This window comes from Pongo pygmaeus, chromosome 4 (assembly GCF_028885625.2).
Source record: "Pongo pygmaeus isolate AG05252 chromosome 4, NHGRI_mPonPyg2-v2.0_pri, whole genome shotgun sequence".
NCBI classification, from domain to species: domain Eukaryota; kingdom Metazoa; phylum Chordata; class Mammalia; order Primates; family Hominidae; genus Pongo; species Pongo pygmaeus.
Window position 1 is genome coordinate 39,428,454 of NC_072377.2, and position 19,803 is coordinate 39,448,256.

Here is a 19,803-nt window from a genome sequence, read left to right on the forward strand (position 1 = left end):
GGTGGAAGAGCAAAGGGTGGGGGCCAAATATCTGACATAGGACAGATATTTGACTGTCCTGTGAATTATGTGTGTGTGTATAAAAATTGTTTCATTAAGGAAAAAAACTGAACTAGCCTTTGATCAGCTCTCATGAGAACTGACTCACTTATCACAAGGAAAGCATGGGGAAAACTGCCCCTATGATCTAATCACCTCCTACCAGGTCCTTTCTTTGACATATGAGGATTACAATTTCAGATGAGATTTGGGTGGCAACACAGAGCCAGACCATATCATCTACCATTTTGGGCTGTTTTCATAAGTAAATATTGGGAGACTAATTTAGGAGATGCTATTGTTGGGTCCCATTAAACAATCAAAAGGCCTTGCAGGGGAGACAATTGTTTAAAGCCAGGGTGAGAATGCTGACCCACATGTCGAACATTAGACAACAGGTGAATGATGACTGTCTACTCTGTGATCAGTAGAATAAATAAGTGACCTGAATTTTGAGTATAAAAAGGGAAAAGTGTAAAAATGTAGCAAGACTCTGAGCTTCCTTTATCCATCAGGCCCTAGTGAACATAAACACCCATCCCACTTCTCTAACTTCTTTTGATACTGGCTTCTTTCGATAGTGATTTAGTATAACAATTCAACTTTCTGGACTGGGCTTCACAGGGCTGTTGTTTTCACCTGTCCTTTTCCTTGAATTGGTGATGCACCCCCTCAGAGAGCATGTGGGGTAGGGAGCACCTATAATGCACTCCATTTCGGCAAACTAAGCTACATCTGCTCTCTCCAAACAACAGTCCACGCTGACACATGCTAGGCCTAGTAGGTCCTCATCTTTCCAGGTTTCTAGAGATTCTCCTTTAGTTTAGGCCTGGAGACTTTCTGCTCTGTGTTGATTACTGTTGAGCAGTTTCTGGTGTCTCAATAGTGCTCCCTGCTGGAGATGCTGTATCATCAGATATACCACCTTTGGCAAGAAGTCGGAGGACTCCATCAAGTGTGAACCGGGGCTGTTCCTGCTATTCATTACCCTAGAAAGGACTCTGATAAATCATTAAGCTAGCCCTAGGGGGTCTGGTCAAGGCTCAGCTCTTTTATTGTTTGACATTTGTAACTCCTAAGGGTGGAAGGAATTCTCAGGTGTTACTCTCATAACAGCCTTGAGCCAGATGCTCTCCATCAAAAACTCTCTCAATAGTGGATTGTTCAAGAACAGAGTTCAGTATTTATACACATTTAACAAATCTTACTCCTCTCTAATTCGCACAGTGTTTTGAAGGGCAGGGGATAGGACTTCTCTGGAGCTCCCAGGACAAACGCAAGACTCTTAAGGGCCAGGGCACATTTATTAGCATGATCTCCATATCATACCTAACATATTAAAATACATCCCACATCCAGCAATCTTTTTATTTGCTATTTAAAACAATTTTGAAAATTATTTTTAAAAACTTTGCTTTTGAAATTATTTTCATGTAGGTAATTTAGTTACTGTTATCTCCCAGCAATCAAATGCATTCTTGAGAATTTCTGCCAAGTGAGAGAAACTAACATAATTTATTTATAAATGTGTGAAATGTTTATTAATAGTAACAATAAAGTTAACATGATACATGCTGATGTTTAAGCATTTATTAATTTTGATTTTGCATTTTTTTATTTTGATATATATTTTCTATTTTCTTTCTTTCTTTTTTTTAAAGAGTTTTCAGACCTTTTCAAAAGGTCTCAGACCATAAGTACCATGTTCTCTAATGAATAAGATTGTACAACCGATGTTAATTAGCTTCTCAGGTAGGTAACCTTACCTTATACAACTCATAAGGCTAGGTATTAAGTTGGACCATATAAAATTGATGTTTTTTCTTGTAAAATATGATCAAATAGAAGCAATTTCACATAATTTAAACTAATAGTTTATGTTCATTCTATTCTGCTACTGAACACTATATATATTATTCCTTTCATCTAACTGGATTTTTGTACCCATTAACCAACTCCTCTTTATCTCCCTTCCATCCTCTGGTAAACTAGTAGTTTTTGCTTACAAATATAATACGTTTTTGCCCTTGGACACATAGATTTAAATGGTAGAGCTAAGACTAGTAAAAGCAACTGCTGTGCAGGTGGCTGGTGCTGAGCATTTGCTGAATGAATGTATGCACACCTAAGCAAATAACCAAACCAAACATAACAATGTAAATAAGAGTTACATTGCATGGTACAGATGTGTGGTCATGGACCTGGCTGAATATGTTAACCATACAAAGCAATTTGAAAATTACTTTCAAGTTTTTTAAACCAACATTCTGTTTTTAATTTAATTTTGGTTTTTTTTAGAAGAGATTGGCATTTTCCATGGGAGAAAGCAGTTCTGTCATATTTCACTGTTGACTCCTCATTAGGGAACAAAAAATGGAAACATCACAGGAGTTTAAGGAAGAAAAATTTAAAAAAAAATTATAGACCTAAGACAGAAGAGACTTCAGAGGTTGGTAGGATTTTCATGAAGCATGTTGCTATTTACTTGGCAGCTAAGATTATCTTCAGGGGTAGGATCTGAAGGTACTAGTGTTCTTTTCCTCCGCTGGAACTCAGAGAAGCCAACAGCTCTATTTTTCTTTGGGGAAGTCTAGGGCTGGCAATCCTAGAGAAAACAAACGAGTATCAAATCTTAATCATCAATAGGATTTTACTTTGGGTACATCCACCCATCCACTTTTTCACCTTCTTATCCTGTTGCACCACGTTGTGCCATACTGCCTAGGTACTGGGAATAGAATGTGGTTTAAGGTACAAGGCACATTTTCATACCAGAAAGGGCTATTTGTCTTGTATACAGAGAGTCAATGTGATTAGTGCTGGAAAAACAGAGGGAAAGTTCTCAGGCAGCATAGATAGAGAACTGATTCCTGGAGAAACTGGAGAAGGTTTCATCAAAGATATGCTAATTGGACTGGGTTCAAAATAGAGGTTTTTAACCCTGGCTAAAAATTTGAATAACCAGTAGATTTTTAAAAAATTCGAAAAACAAAAAATCCATGCCCAGGCAGGATCTACCATAGCTGCTTTTTTTAAATTGGCTTAGGATAGACATCTGTTTTGTTTTGTTTCTTTTTTTTTCCTTTAAGGAAGTGAACCAGATGAATCCAATGACCAACCTGGTTGAGAGCCGTTGGTCTAGAAGTAGAAACACACACAAGGAATAAGGGAGAAAGAGGTTCAGTTAGTTGAGGGAGAGAAAGTTGGAAGCATTCCAGGCTAAGTAAATGGTATAGAAAAAGAAAGTTGATGTGTTATGGTTTTCAATCTCATCATGGGTGTAGGCTAGTGTAAATTGGAAACTAGAACATTCTATGTCAAAATGGATGCTTGGAAGATCTACCTTGAGGGAAAAATTCAGCAAGAAAATGTCTAATGTCTCAGCAAGAAGCTGTGGGCCATCCTGGGTCAGGTTTGAAAGGTCAACCAAACAATGCCTAGTGATCAAAGATAATTTTATATGTTGGGGAAGGGACCTTGATATTCATTATCTATGAAATACAACATATGGAACCCGAACCAAGAACTTTACATAAAAATCTAGTGCAAGACTGATGAAAATGATAGGACCTCCTAAGAAACAAACTAACCCTAGGAATATGTTCATTATCTAGGGAAGACAGGGTTTCCACAGGAAATAATTCCCACCAAAAACTAAGCCTGTAATAAAAAATCACTAAGTACTGAAGAAAGCATAATATGCCATGAGAATGAATTGGTAGACTTAGCAGGGAATTGCACTGCAGAAACAATATATACTGGAACAATTTGAAAGAATTCCATGAAGATATATTTAACATGCTGAAAGATATAAAGGTAGGAAAATAATCCATTAAACTAGACAAGAGAAAAAACTAGACAAAAGAAAATTGAAAAATAACCAAATCAAAATTTTAGAAAAATACTTTTAAAATAATCTCAATAGGTCAGCAAATGGATCGACTATACAAAGTTGAATAAAATAATTGGAAAATTAGAAGATAGAACTAAAGAAATCACAGAGAAATCAGCAGAATATTCTACATAGAGAGAACTAGGTAGAAAATAGAAGTTCCAAGTACTAAGTAGTATACATTTTTGGAGAGTGAGAGTTTTTTTTGGAATGCAAAGCACTAGATTGAGACTTTAGACAGATGAGAGACAGAGTTAGCATACATTTATAAATCAATCATTCTAAAATTTAAATTAAATTCTAACTTACATATTTTGTCACCACATGATTGAGTTTCTAAGCCATTTGCTGAGAAGTGTAAAAAATTCATAAAATATTAAAAATTTGTATTGTAAGAGATGAAAGTATGGTTGAATGATAAACGAGGCTGTGAACCTTTGCTACATAATTGTTTTAGAATTTTGTTTCAGGAAACTGTATTTGTTCAAACAATGATTGCCATAGAAAGTTAATCTTAATAGCTAATCTTGTGATATTAACACTTGGACTAAGATCTCACTAATCTATTAGGAGTCTGAGTAATTCTACCAGAATGAAATACTAAGCATAAACTCTTAGGATTAGAAACATGACTAAAGTCATGTTTACTTGTAGGAAGTAAAATAGTTTAATTGAGTCCTATTTGTCTATTTTTGTTTTTATTGCATTTGCTTTTGAGGTTTTAGCTATAAATTATTTGTCTAGGCCAATGTCCAGGAGAGTTTTTCCTAGATTTTCTTCTAGGATTTTTATAGTTTCAGATCTTACATGTGAGTCTTTAATCTATCTCAAGTTAATTTTTGTATATGGTAAGAGAATAGAGATGATTTCTCAAAAAATTAAAAATAGGACTACCACTCAACTCAACAGTCCCACTACTGGGTATCTACCGAGAGGAAAATAATCTTTATATGAAAAAGACACCTGCACACATATGTTTACTGCAGCACATATTTTTTATGTGCAATAGCACATATTTACAATACATATTTACAATAGCAAAGTCATGGAATCAACTTTCATGTCCATCAATGGATGATTGGATAAAGAAAATGTGGTACATATGCACCATAGAATATTATTCATCCATAAAAGAGAATGAAATCATGTCTTTTGGAGCAACATGGTTGGAGCTGGAGGTCATTATCCTAAGTGAAATAACCCGGAAATAGAAAATCAAATACTACATGTTCTCGCTTATAAGTGGGAGCTAAACAATGGGTATGTATGGACATAAAGAAGGAAATAATAGACAGTGGGGACTCCAAAAATGGCGAGGATGGGAGGGGATGAGGGTTGAAAAATTACCTATTGGGTACAATATTCACTATTTGGGTGATGGATACACTAGAGGCCCAAAGCTTACCGTTATGCAATATATCCTTGTAACAAACCTTCACAAGTACCCTTTAAATTCATAATAAAAATATCTTTAATGTAAAATAATATGTTTCCTTATGATTAACTTTAAAATACAATACAGAATCTCAGCTTTCAAAAACACCAATACAGTTAAAAACGCAAAATAAAAATCTAGTGAATAACATTTATATAAAATTTAAAAACATACAAAACAATATCACATATTTTTCATTGGTACATACATATTTAGTACAAGCACAAAAATATGAACTGGAAAGATACATACTAACTTAATGAAAGTGACTGTATCTGAGTAGTAGAAGAGAGAAAAGGCAATAGAATTTTTTGGGGGGTGGGGATGTGCTACAAAGTAATTAATTGGATGTATTATTGTTGCTTCTTAAAAAAAGGGTTTTAAAGTATATATGTCTATGTCTATACACATAAACACAAATATATGCAAAGTGTATATGATATATATGTATTAACATGCATCATTTCTATATAGTGAATACCTGATGTTTATTTCTGTAAACTTTCTATAAGAATATTTTTATAATTAAAGAGTAATACAATAATTATAATTTATTTATTTATAATTCTATCTTAATATATACAAATAGAATATGTTAAAATGACACATAAAGGCTGATTTACCCATTTTCACTATTCACTCAATCTTTATCCTCTGTTTATATAAATAATCTAGAGATTTAATACAAAGTAATTCAAGAGCTAGTTTTCAAATTAGATAACCCCAAAGTGCATATTTTTGTCTTTAATCACATCAAATAAATTGTCCTCACCTTCAGAAACTTTTTGTTTACTGATTTCACAGGCAATTCCCTCAAATTTGAATGGGCAGGCACACAAACACTTTCCATCCATTAGAATCACTGTACCTCCATTTTGGCATGTGTGGCATTTTCTTACACTAAATTCATTGACATAGTCTTCAATGGCTCTTTCCAAGTTTTGTTTCTTTAGGTGTGCATTTTTCATTTTCACTGGAACCAGATTATATATAGGAGACAGCTGAAAGGAAGCAAAACATTTAATTTTAGGTCCTTTTTAACTGAGAGAACTTGTAGAATACACTTTACTTAATTATTCATTCACTGATTCATTAATTCAACAAAGGCTTATTGAATGTATACTATTACCGGATGTGATGTTAGCTTTTAAACAATCAAAACTAGTCAAGATGTCTGCTATCAGGGAGGTCATATTATGGAATTAAGGAGATTGATATTAATAAAATAATGATGCATAAATTTCAAATAGAAACTGTGATAGGTGCTACCAAAAAAACAAGTATATGTGCTTTAAAAATGAAGAACTGAGGGACTTAAACTTCTGGCTTGATAATTTATTGACATATTATTTTGTGAATTGTTTTTGCTGCCTTCTTCCTTCTCTTCCAGAAGGTAACCAGATGCTTGCTATCTCTTGCCTAAGAGAAGGGTTGTGTGCAAGGCCAAGTCCAGAATGCCCCTGAAGGCAACCTTTTTCTTATTTCTTGTTTTTTTTTTTCCTCTAAAAGTCTAAATTCATTGAGAAATTTTTGCTGAGGGAAGGAATATAGAAGAATGCCACCAAGGAAAGAGATTCCTCCAGAATAGAAAGGGGATTGAAGTTAGTATATACCTCAAGTAACAAGAAACCATAGCTAGATATTTAGCAGGTATTTTGGGAGATAGCAGGTATTTTGGGGTGCCTTAAGGAAGCTGCATATGAAGTATCAGGAATCCAGTCTTGTCAGTGATTTCCATTTGCAAGCCTGGCATGGAGGGCTTGGAAATATTTGACTTCTAGTGAACATGTGAGCCTGAACAATAAGGTTATTGAGGTGACTACAATGAACTAAAGACATATGTAAATTATATCTCCATTTCCCAGATGGAAGTGTTAGGATTCTTGTACCAATTTAGACAGCAGGGAAAAAATTTCCTGAGCCCCATCCAACAAATAAATGAAAGGTGAATTATCTAGCAACATGGAGGGACATGACCTCAAAATCAAATTTAATTAGGTGCAAAGAAATTGAAGTAAATGTATTTATTTGGCACACTCAAATTCCTGCAGTAAGATACACAGTTGCTACACTGAAATCAAGGAAGTTTGGAAAGCTTTGATAATAGATATTGTGCTGAGATTTGAAGGTGTCAAGGCAGAGAGAAGACTATTCCAGGCATACAGTAAAGAATTTTGAAAGTTTTTAAATGGAGGAGGAAGTCGGGAAGATGTTGTTCCAAAGATACAAAATTTTAATTAGATAGAAGGGGTAAGTTCAGAAGATCTATTGTGCAGCTTGATGATCATAGAAAAAAATTAAAAAGTTCTTATAATGGAGATATCATAATATATAGGGAAATTTATATGTTCACTTAATTTAAGCAAATTCAATTGTGTAACTAGCAAGAGCTGTTTGAGTGAATAAACTGTTAGAAATAGAGGCACTTTGGTGGCAGAGCACTTTAAAACAAGAGATCACAACACTTAAAAGAAATGAGAATCTAAAGAGCCCAGAGCTAAAACAAATAAACAACAAACAAAAACAAAAACACCGAAAAAACCCCACAGATTCCTGCAGAAGAATAATGATGGATTAAATAATGTGGACTCATCTTTTCCCTAAGGACAATGAGAAAAGCTAAACAAAATAAAACCAAACATTTTTTAAAAAACTGCTAAAAGGCCCTGGAGAACTAATAAGAAAATAAAAAATCACTGATCTAAGATCTGGGAGGAGGTGGAAATCCAAGAGGTAGGCCCAGTATTCTAGGGCCACTAGTCCTCTTGGCACATTTCCTAATTCAGCAAGAGGTAGTAGAGAGACTAGGAGGTAGAGCAACACATTACTGGGCTGAGGAAAAAACATTGGAATTCAGGTCAACCAAGGTAGACATTCTCTCCTTTGATTTGGGGACTAAGAGGGAAGTGGAAGTAGGATATCTCTGGCAGAAACTGTAGCCCAGTTTGGATTAAAATAATCTTGGATCATTAGTGAGGATCCTAGAAGCTTTTCAAATATAAATATATATGTTTGGAAGAATATATAAATATACAAAATTATCCCAGGCATCAGGCTACTCCTATAACAATTTTAAGTACAGTATTTAGCCCACAGTAAAAATAACTAGGCACACAAGGAAATAAGACAACATGAATGAGACCAGTGGAAATAATGGAAAATAGAAACAGCTATGGTGGCTGCCAATGTTTGTGCTATCAGACTTCAAACAATTATCAGACTTTAAACCAATTGTTTGCATAAACGGAGATAAGAGACAAGACTGAAAATTTTAGCAAAGAACTGGAAGTTATTAAAAATAGATTTTAAAAAAAGAAACCAATATTAGAACACAAATTAATGAATTAGTTAAATAGCAAATGTGATAAAGCTGAAGCAAGTTAATGAATTGCAATATAGGTAAGAAGAAAATATTGACAATAAAGCACTAAGAGACGAAAGGATGGGATACACAGAAAGAGGACGGGAAACATAAGTGATAGTGTGGGAAGGGAAGGGAAAAGATCCATTCATTTTGAGCCCCAGAAGGAGAACAAAGGACAGAATAAATAAGAAGCAATATTTGAAAAGCTAATGACTGAGAATATTCCAGACCTGGTGAAAAACAACAAGATATCTTATGAATAAAAACTATGGTTAAAAATAATTTTGCACCTAAGTATTATCAGAGAAAAATTGCCAAAAAGAAAAAAAAACCCAAAGATAATGGAGAAAATCTTAAAAACAGTTTAGTAAAAAGCCTTAGTATTTTGAAAGTAGACTAAATTTGACTTTACTAGATACAATCAATAATATTATAAAGAGCCAAATGGAAATGTAAAAAATAAAAAGCATGGTAAAGGGGATGAAAAATATCTTTGATGAGTTTGTCAGTAGATTTGACACAGCAAAAGAAAGAATCAGTAAACTTGATAAAAGGTTGGTAGAAATTAGCCAAATTAAAGTGCAAAGAGATAAAAGAGTTGAAGGGAGGGAACCCAGAACTGAGCATCGAAGAGTGTGGGGCAATATGAAAGAGACTAGCACATGTATTACTGGAATCCCTGAAAAAAGTGAAGAGGTTAGAAGAAGGGGTTGAGAGGGGGAGAGAAAGAGAATGTGATTGTGGCAGAAGAAATATCTGAAGATACAATGACCAAGAATTTTTCAAAAGTAGTTAAATAATCAAACTATAGACTCCAGAAATTTAGGGAACTTCAAGCAGAATAAAAAATAAACATCCATATACATCTCATTCAAACTGTGGAAAACCAAAGATTAAAATGAAGTCTTCAAGGCGATGACAATAAAGGGAAATGCTACAAGCAGAAGGTCAAAGATAAGAGTTACAGCATACTGCTTATTTAAAAACTATGCAAGCCAGAAGACAAAGGGGTAATATCTTTAAGTACTGAAAGACAAAAAAAAAAAAAAAAGAAAACCCACACAAACTGTAAACCTAGAATTTTACACCTAATGAAATATCATTGAAAAAAATATTTTTTTTTTCAGAGAAGAAAAAACCAAGAGAATTTGATACTAGCAGACGTGCACTAAAAGAAATGCCAAAGGAAATTTTTCAGGCAGAAGAATTACCACAAAGAACTGAAATTTGGACCTACATAAAGTAATCATGAGCTCTGAGCATAACTAAAATGAAGGCAAAAATATACCTTTCTAGTTTTAATTGCTCTAACATATATTATCTACAGCAAATGTTGTTGCATTGTAGTATGAGTTTCTAGTGTATGTAAAAATTTTTTTAAAATGTATGTAAAATATACATACACTATAAACTCATGATACAGTATGATAAAAATAGCATTAAAAATGGGAGGGAGGATTTGGAAATATAGTGTTGTATTTGTTTTACACTATACATAAGGCAGCATAATATCATTTGAAGGCAGACTATGATAAATTAAGAATGCATATTGTGAATCATATGTTATGGAGTAAAAAATATTTTTTAAAAGAGACATGAGTAATATGCCAATACTGGAAATAAAATGGAATCATATAACATACTGAATAAAAAAGAATAGTCAGGACAAGAAAGGAACAATGTAATGAATAAACAAGATTTAACTGAAATGTTAAAGGGAGAGTGCTGGAGTTCAGGGGGAAGCAGAAAGGCATCTGTGGTGGTTGGAAGCCCAGGGGGTCTTACATGCCCAGATTACTACAGAAAGCCATTCAACTGCAAAGATAAACAACCAGGAAGGAAAAAAGAAACAAAAGATATTCAAAATAACCAGAAAACAATCAATAAAAAGACAGGGGTAAGTCCTCACCTATCAATAATAACCTTGAAGGTAAATAAATTAATTTCCCCATTTGAGAGATGTGATAGCCTAAATGGACAGAAAGAAATAATAGCCAACTATATGTTCCCTATAAGAAACTCACTTCACCTGTAAAGACATACATAGATGGAATGTGAAGGACGGAAAAAGATATTTCATGCAAAGGTAAACTAAAAGCAAGCAAGAGTAGCTATGCTTATATCAGACTAAAGCAGAATTCAAGTCAAAAACTGTAAAAAGGAGAAAAAGAATAACATTATATAAAGGGATCAATTCAGCAAGAAAATATAACAATTTTAAATATATATGCACCCAACACTGGAGCACCCAGATACATAAAGCAAATATTAGATCTAAAGTGAAACAATAAAATAATATTTGGGTACTTCAACATTTCACTGTCAGCGTTGGAGAGATTATCTAAACAGAAAAATCAAAAATCCAAGAACACAGGATTTAAGCTGCACCATAGACCAAATGAACCTGACAGACATTTACAGAACTTTTTGCAGAAGAGCTGCAGAGGACACATTCTTTTAATCAGTGCGTGGAACATTTTCCAAGATTAATCATATGTTAGAAAACATAACAAGTCTTAAAAAATTTTATAAATTGAAATTATATTAAATACCTTCTAAGACAACTTGGAATAAAGCCAGAAGTCAATAATCAGGGAAACTTTGGAAACTGTACAAATACATGGAAATTAAACAACATGCTCCTGAATGACCATTAAATCAATTAAGAGATTAAGAAGGAAATGTTTTAAATTTCTTGAAATAAATGGAAATAGAAACAGAACATACCAAAACTGAAGATACACAGAATAGGCAGTAGTAAGAGTGAAGTTTATAGAAACCAATGTCTACTTCAAAAATCTAGAGAGTTTTCAAATAAACACCTTAATGATACATTTCAAGGAGCTAGAAAAGCAAGAACAAACCAAACCCCAAAATAGTAGAAGGAAAGAGATAATAATGATTGGAGCAGAAATAAACAAAATTGAGACTGAAAACAAATACAAAGGATTAGTGAAACAAAAAGTTGATTAAAGGTTTTTATTTGAAAAGAAAGACAAAATAAACAAACAATAGCTAGACTAAGAAAAAGAAAAAAGAAGCCCCAAATAAATAAAATCAGAAACAAAAATAGAGACATCACAACAGATACCACAGAAACACAAAGGATCATTAGATCCTGCTATGAACAACTATAAATCAATAAATTTAAAAACCTAGAGAAAATGGATAAATTTCTAGACACATACAACCTCTCGAGCTTGAACCAAGAATAAATAGAATACCTGAATAGCCTAATAATAAGTAAAGAGATTGAAGCTGTAATAAAAAGTCTTTCAACAAAGAAAAGTCCAGGACCAGATGGCTTCAATGTTGCATTCTACCAAATCTTTAAACAAGAATTAATACTAATTCTTCTCAAAAAATTTTTTAAAGACTGAAATGAAGGGAACTCTTCCTAACTCATTTTATGAGACCAGCATAACCCTGATATCAAAACCAGACAAGGACACAACACACAAAAAAAACCCACAGACCAATATCCCCAATGAACATAGATGCAAAAGTCCTCTACAAAATATTAGCAAACTGATGGCAACAATACATCAAAAAGATAATACAGCATGATCAAGTGGGCATGATTTATCCGAGAAATAGTTCAACATATGGAAATCAATCAATGAGAAACATCACATGAGCAAAATTATGAACAGAAACCATGTGATCATCTCAATAGATGCAGAAAAACCATTTGATAAAATTTAACATCTCTTTGTGATACAAATTCTCAATAAATTAGGCATAGAATAAAAGTAATTAAACACAATAAAGGCCATATATGACAAACCCACAGCCAACATCATACTGAACGGGAAAAAGCAGAAAGCTCTCCCTCTAAGAACTGAAACAAAGATGCCCACTCTCACCACTCTTATTTAACATAGTACTGGAAATCCGAGCCAGAGCAATTAGGCAAGAAAAAGAAATAAAGGAAACCTAAATTGGAAAAGAGGAAGTTAAATTGTCCCTGTTTGCAGAAGACATGATCTTATATGTAGAAAATCCTAAAGACTCTACCAAAATACACTTAGAACTGACAATCGACTTTAGTAAATCTGCAGAACACAAAATCAACATGCAAGAATCAGTAACATTTCTATTAAAGAACAACAAACTAGCCAAAGAAGAATGCAAAAAGTCAATACCATTTACAATAGCTACAAAAGAAGATACTTAGGAATAAATTTAACCAAGGATGTAAAAGAAAAACTATGAAACACTATTGAAAGAAATGGAAGAGGATACAAACAAATGGAAAGAAATCCCATGCTCCAGGCTTCGGCCTTACTACCAAAAACAATCTACAGATTCAGTGCAATCTCTATCAAAATGACAGTGACATTCCTCACAGAAATTGAAAAAGAAATCTTAAAATTTGTGTAGAACCACAAAGACCTCAAATAGCCAAAGCAATCTTAAACAAAAAACAACAACAACAACAAAAAGCTAGGAGTATCGCATTATCGGATCTCGAAATATATTACAAAGCTGTAGTAACCAAATCAGCATTGTACTGCCATAAAAACAGACACATAAGCAAATGGAACAGAATAGAGAACCAGAAATTAATATATCTATCTACAGTCAACTAATTTTTGACAGAAGTACCAAGAAAAATAACTGGTTTCTTTTCAATCTTTTCAATAAATTGTACTAGGAAAAACTGATTGTCCATATGCAGAAGAATAAAATTAACCCCCCACTTTTTGTCCTATACAAAATCAACCCAATATAGAATACTTTATTGTAAGACCTAAAACTATAAAACTACTAGAAGAAAACATAAGGGAAATGCTTCAGGACATTGGTCAGGGAAAAGATTTTCTGAATAGGATCTCAAAAACACAGGGAACAGAAGCAAAAATACACAAATGGTTTATATCCAATTGAAAAGCTTCTGTACAGCAAATAAAACAATCAACACATGACCTGCAGAATGGGGAAAGATATTTTCAAACTATGCATCTGACAGGAGACTAATATCTGGAATTTAGAAGGAACTCAAACAATGAACAACAAAATAAATAATCTGATTGAAAAATAAACAAATGATCTGAAGAGACATTTTGCAAAGGAACACATACAAAGGGCCAAAAAGTATATTTAAAAATGTTCAATATCAAACAGATAAAAATAAACAATGCTGGCAAGGATGTGGAAAAAAAGGAACTCATAACATTGTTGGTGGGAATGTAAACTAGTATAGTCACTATGTGGAACTATATGAAGGTTCTTTTGAAAAATATAAACACAACTATCATATGATCCAGCAATTCCAATATGGCATTTATCCAAAGGAAAGAAAATAAGTATATAAAAGAGACATCTGCACCCTTCTGTTTATTGCAGCATTATTCACAGTAGCCACATGGATAAATAAATAATATGTTTTTTCTTTTTAAGGAAAATAATGTATGTACACAATGGAATACTATTAAGCCATAAAAAGCACAAAATCTTGTCATTTGTGACCACATAGATGGAACTGGAGGATATTATGTTAAGTGAAATAAGCCAGAAAGAGAAAGCTAAACACCACATGTTTTCACTTATATGTGGAAGGCAAAAAGAAAACTGATCTCTTAGATGTAAAAAGTAGAACAGAGGATACTAGAGGTTGGGAAGTGTAGGGGAAAGACAATACAATAAAGGCCATATATGACAAAACCACAGCCAACATCATACTGAATGGGAAAAAGCATACTGAATGGGATATTTGTTAAAAGATACATTACAACTACATAGGAGGAATAAGTTCTAGTGCTCTATGACATTGTAGGATTACTATAGTTAACAATTATGTGTTATTATACATAGTTTCAGGTATCTAGAAGAAGAATATTGAATGTTCCCAACACAAATAAATGACAAATGTTTTAGATGATGGATACACTAATTACCCTGATCTGATAACTATACATTATCATTATCAAAATATCACTATGTACCCCATAAGTATGTACAATTCTTATATGTCAGTTTAAAAAAGAAATGTCGGAAATGAGCAAAAAGGAGACAAAGAATATACAGAACAAATAAAAACAACTAGCAAGTACAGATTTTAATTTAACTGTTTCATTAATTACATTAAATGCAAATAGATTTAATACACTAATTAAAATACAGATAGTTACTTTAGATAAAAATAGCAAGACCCAACTATATACTGTCTACAAGAAACTCACTTTAAATACAAAGATGTAGCTAGGTTCAAAGTAAAAGGATGGAAAAAGTTATCCCATACAACATTAATTAAATGGAACCTCCTTGGCTATATTACCATACAAAAAATTCTTAACAAATAATATTGTTAGGAATAAAAAGATGAAGTTTTCAATATACAAAGAAGATATATAATCTAAATGTGTATGCACCCAATGATAGAACTGTAAAATACATAAAGCTCAAACTGATAGAACTGAAAAGAGAAATAGTAAATATACCTAGACATTTCAAAGTTCTGCTCTTTATAATTGAAAGAGTAAGGGCACAGGAAAAGAAGTCCTGGGCCGTGCTATCAACTAATTGACCTAACTGACATTTACAGAGCATTCTACCCAACAACAGCAGAATACATATTCTTTTCAAGTGCACATAGGCATATCTATGCCTTAAAAATACTCAATATATTGAGAATAATGAAAATAATACAAAGTACGTCCTCAGACCAAACAAAATGAAAGTTGAAATAAGTAACAGAAAGCTATCTGAAAAATCCCCAAATATTTATACATTAATCACCACATTTCTGAATAACCTATGTGTAGAAGAGGAAGTCACAAAAAATTAGAAAATATTTTAAATTGAATGAAAATGAAAACACATCAAAACTTGCGGGACACAGTTAAAGAAATGCTTAAAGGTCAATTTACAGCACAAAATGTCTACATTAGACAAGAAAAAAATATCTGAAATCAATAATAACAGCATCCAGCTTAAGAAACTAGAAACAGAAGAAAAATTTAAGTATAAATCATAAGGAAGGAAATAATAAGAATTGAAATAGAAATTGAAATGGGAAAAAAATAAAGAAAATTTTTTTAAAGCTGCTTTTTTGAGACGATTACAAAAAATGATAAACCTCTACCAGATTAATTAAAAATAAAACAAAGTAAGACAAAAGGGAAAAACTTAAAATTAACAATATTAGGAATCCAAGACAGGATATCACTATAGAATCTACAGACATCAGCTGCTTAATAAAATGGAAAAATTCCTTGAAAGACAATTGATAAAAACTCAATCAGAAAAAATGCATAATTGGACTTCTAATATCTATTGAAATAATTCAATTTAGAGTTAAATTTTTTCTAACAAAGAAGGCCTAGATGGCATTATTGGTGAATTCTGCAAACATTTAAAAAACACATATCAATTCTACAAAAACTTTTTCATAAAATAGAAAAGAATTTACTTCTCACTTATTTCACAGTTAGCATTACTTTGATACCAAAACCAAATAAAAATAGTTAAGAGAAGAAAATTACAAATCAATATCACTCACGAACATATTTGTAAAATATACTAAGACAATAGCAAATCAGATACAATAGTGTTTAAGCACCAGGTTTGCTCAAAATTTAGATAATATCATTCACCATAACAACTTATTAAAAGTGAAAAACCATATGATCATCTCAATAAAGAAAAATTCTTGGACAAAATTCAACATCTATTTATGATAAAAATTCTGAGCAATCTAGGAATTAAATGGAACTTCCTCAACCTGATAAAGATCATCTATGTAAAACCTACAGCTAACATCATACTTAATGGTGCAGTATCATATTAGATGCATTAGACAATGCAATAATGCAAGAAAAAGAAATAAAATACATAGAAATTGAGAAAATAAATCTCTATTTCAGATGACATGATTATCTAAGGAATTGAAACTCTCATATACTTCTGGTGGTAATGCAACTACTTTGGAAAAAAATTTGGCTATTTCTTATGTAATTTTGTATAAACACACATATGATATGACCAAGCAATCTCTCTTCTAGAGAAAAGAAAAATATGTTCATGCAAAATTCTGTATTTAAATATTTATAATGGTTTTATTCATAATCACCAAAAAATATCCTCGTCTGGAAACAAATAAATGTCCTTCAACAGATGACTAGATAAACAAACTGTTTAATCTATATCATGGAATCTATATATAATGGAATACTACTGAGCAATGAAAATGAAAGGAACTACTCATACATACAAGAATGTCAATGTGTGAATGTGGATGGATCTCAAACGTGTAACACTAAGTGAAAGAAGCCAAACTCAAAAAGTTACATGATTACATTTATATGGCAATAAATAGATCAGTGGTTATGTAGAAGTGGGGCAGGAAAGAGGAGTTGATTGAAAATGGACATGATAGAACTGTGTGGTAGAAATGTTTTATGTATTGATTTTCATGGTGGTTTCATGATTGTAAGTGTTTGTGGAAACCTAGGGCCCTTTACACTAAAAAAATAAATTTTACTTTACATAAGTAATGTCTATTTTTAAAAATCTAATTACATTAAAATGTATCTATATACTACTCACTGAAAACCAAGATATAAAATTATATTATATGAATTCAAATTGGCTGACTATACCTCTGATAAAGACTCTGATGACTGGAAAATGTACACTAAAATGTTAACATTATGATATCTATTTCACTTGTGCTTTTGGATTATATTAGAAAAGGTTTGCTAGGTTAGAGATTTTTACTTCTTTTATTCACTGCTTTAGACTCAATGCCACAATAGAGCCTGGTACACTGCAGGTGCCTAAGAAGTATTTGTCGAAGATGAAAATAGGCTGGGTGCAGTGGCTCCTGGCTGCAATCCCAGCACTTTGGGAGGCCAAGGCAGGTGGATCATTTGAGGTCAGGAGTTTGAAACCAGCCTGGCCAGCATGGTGAAACCCATTTCTACTAAAAATACAAAAATTAGCTGTGCATGGTGGCAGGCACCTGTAATCCCAGCTACTTGAGAGGCTGAGGCAGAAGAATCACTTGAAGCCAGGAGGCGGAGGTTGCAGTTGGACAAGACTGCACCACTGCACTCCTGCCTGGGTGACAGAGTGAGACTCGATCTTTAAAACAAAAACAAAAAGAAAAGAAGCGAAAAGGAAAAGAAAAGAAAAGAACGAAGATCATCACATTTGATTTAAAAAGTCCAACTAATCCAAACAAAACTTGAGGACACAAACAAATTGAGAGAAAAAGACTGGAGAATGTGTGCTATGTGCATACCAACAGAGATGTCTGGCAAACATAGGTAATTAAAAAAAAAATTGAGGCAGAAAACATTTACTAGAAATAAAGGAAGACATTTTAATTGACCAAGAAAATGTAATAATTCTAAATTTGTATGCCCTTGGTAATATGCCTTAAAATACATAAAATAAAAATTGATCCAAGTACAAGGAGAAATAAATACACAAATGTAGTGTAGAGTTATAGATTTCTAAGAATTTTATATTTAAACAACATACCATGTATAGAAAGATAGTTTAACTTCTTCTTGCAGTCCTTAGGTATTTTATTTATTTTTCTTGCTTTATTTCACTGGCTAGGACTTAGTGTAATGTGAAATAAAAATGATGAGAGTTAATATTTTTTGTGTATTCCTTATTTTAGTGAGACCAAGTTTAATATTGTAGATCTAAATATAAAAGCAAAATAATAAAGCTGTTGAAGGATAATACATAGGAAAGTATCAAGGCCTTGAGGTAGGAAAAAACTTTAATTAAAACATTAAAAGCACTAACTAAAGTGAATAGAAAGACACATTTAACTAAGTCAAAATAAAAAAATCATCAACATCATAACCCATAATATGATGCACTGAGAATAACAGAACATTACTTCTGTAGTATTCTTGCCAAATATGCATAACCTTAACCTACTTGAATGCTAAATTGGGAGACATTTGATGTGATAACTGACCAGTCCTCATAAAAAGTGTCAAGGTTGAGAAAGACAAGGAAAGTCTGAAGACCTATAACAGATTGGGAGACAGTAAAGAGATGTGACAACTAAATGCACTGTGGGACCCTAGACTGGATCCTGAAACAGGAAAAAAAAAAAAGATTAAGGGAAAAACTTGTGAAATTTGTGTAAAACCTGTGCTTTAGCTAATTACTTAGTGTGAATTTTCTGATTTTGATAATTTTACTATGCTTATATAAATTACTAACATTAAGAGCTGGGAGATGAAGCTTATAAGTGAATTCTCTCTACTATTTCTGCAATATTACTATCTATATTATTCTGCAATATTACTTCTGCAATACTACTTCTGCAATATTACTATCTGCACTATTTGTGTAATTTTGCTGTGTCTAAAATTTGTTCAAAATAAAAAGAACATAAGAGGACATCTGTATCAAAAACACCACTAAAGATGAAATTCTTTAGTGGGAGAAGATATTTGCAAAACTTTAGTTGTGAATATGCTCATATATGGAATATATCAAGAACTTCTACAAAGTCAGCATAACTGTTAACCAGTGTAGTCTTTTATGAATTAGTGTATAGTATATAGGATTCAGATTTCAACCATGTCATATTTATTTGAAAGAAGGAAACCTCTCACCAACATTGTCACATTGGCACAAACAACATAAGCATGTGGTAGAATTATTTTGATTTTTTTTTAAAGAAATTCATCTTGTTATACCCTTCAAAGGAAAGTCAAGGCCAGATAGTCTAAGATACAGGAATACAGGGTCATGAAGGAAATACAATTTGGATTAAATGTATAAACAGTGTTGGAAGAGTTAAAGATGAAGGACATGCAATGGCAATAGTTTCAGAGGAGCTTCAAATCCTGGAGTTAAAAATTCCACAGGAGGACAAAGGAAAATTAAAATGTACTTTCTGAAGTTTTCCTGAAGGTTTCCATCTTTTTCTGATGAACTTTTATCTTCTATTAAATAAGAAAATGATTTTACTTTTTCTCCTATACTACATAACTCTATCTTTCTACCATGTGTTGATACATTTATGGTAGGATACAATCTACCATAAAAGTGCTAAAGTATAAATAAGTTGATAATATAGTTTAATAATAAATA

General features: G+C 32.4%; 1 protein-coding gene across 1 annotated transcript in view; it reads right to left on the reverse strand.

Annotated features, from left to right (window-relative positions):
* Positions 1-1,324: 1,324 nt before the first annotated feature.
* C9 (complement C9) overlaps positions 1,325-19,803 on the reverse strand; it is an 80,467-nt gene continuing 61,988 nt past the window's right edge. Inside the window, exons 10-11 of the mRNA XM_054488289.2 lie at positions 6,139-6,367; positions 1,325-2,644 (exon numbers count right to left, since the gene is read on the reverse strand). Coding sequence (XP_054344264.1) covers positions 2,610-2,644; positions 6,139-6,367 — 264 coding nt within the window. The 3' untranslated portion in view covers positions 1,325-2,609. The remainder of the gene's footprint in view (positions 2,645-6,138; positions 6,368-19,803) is intronic.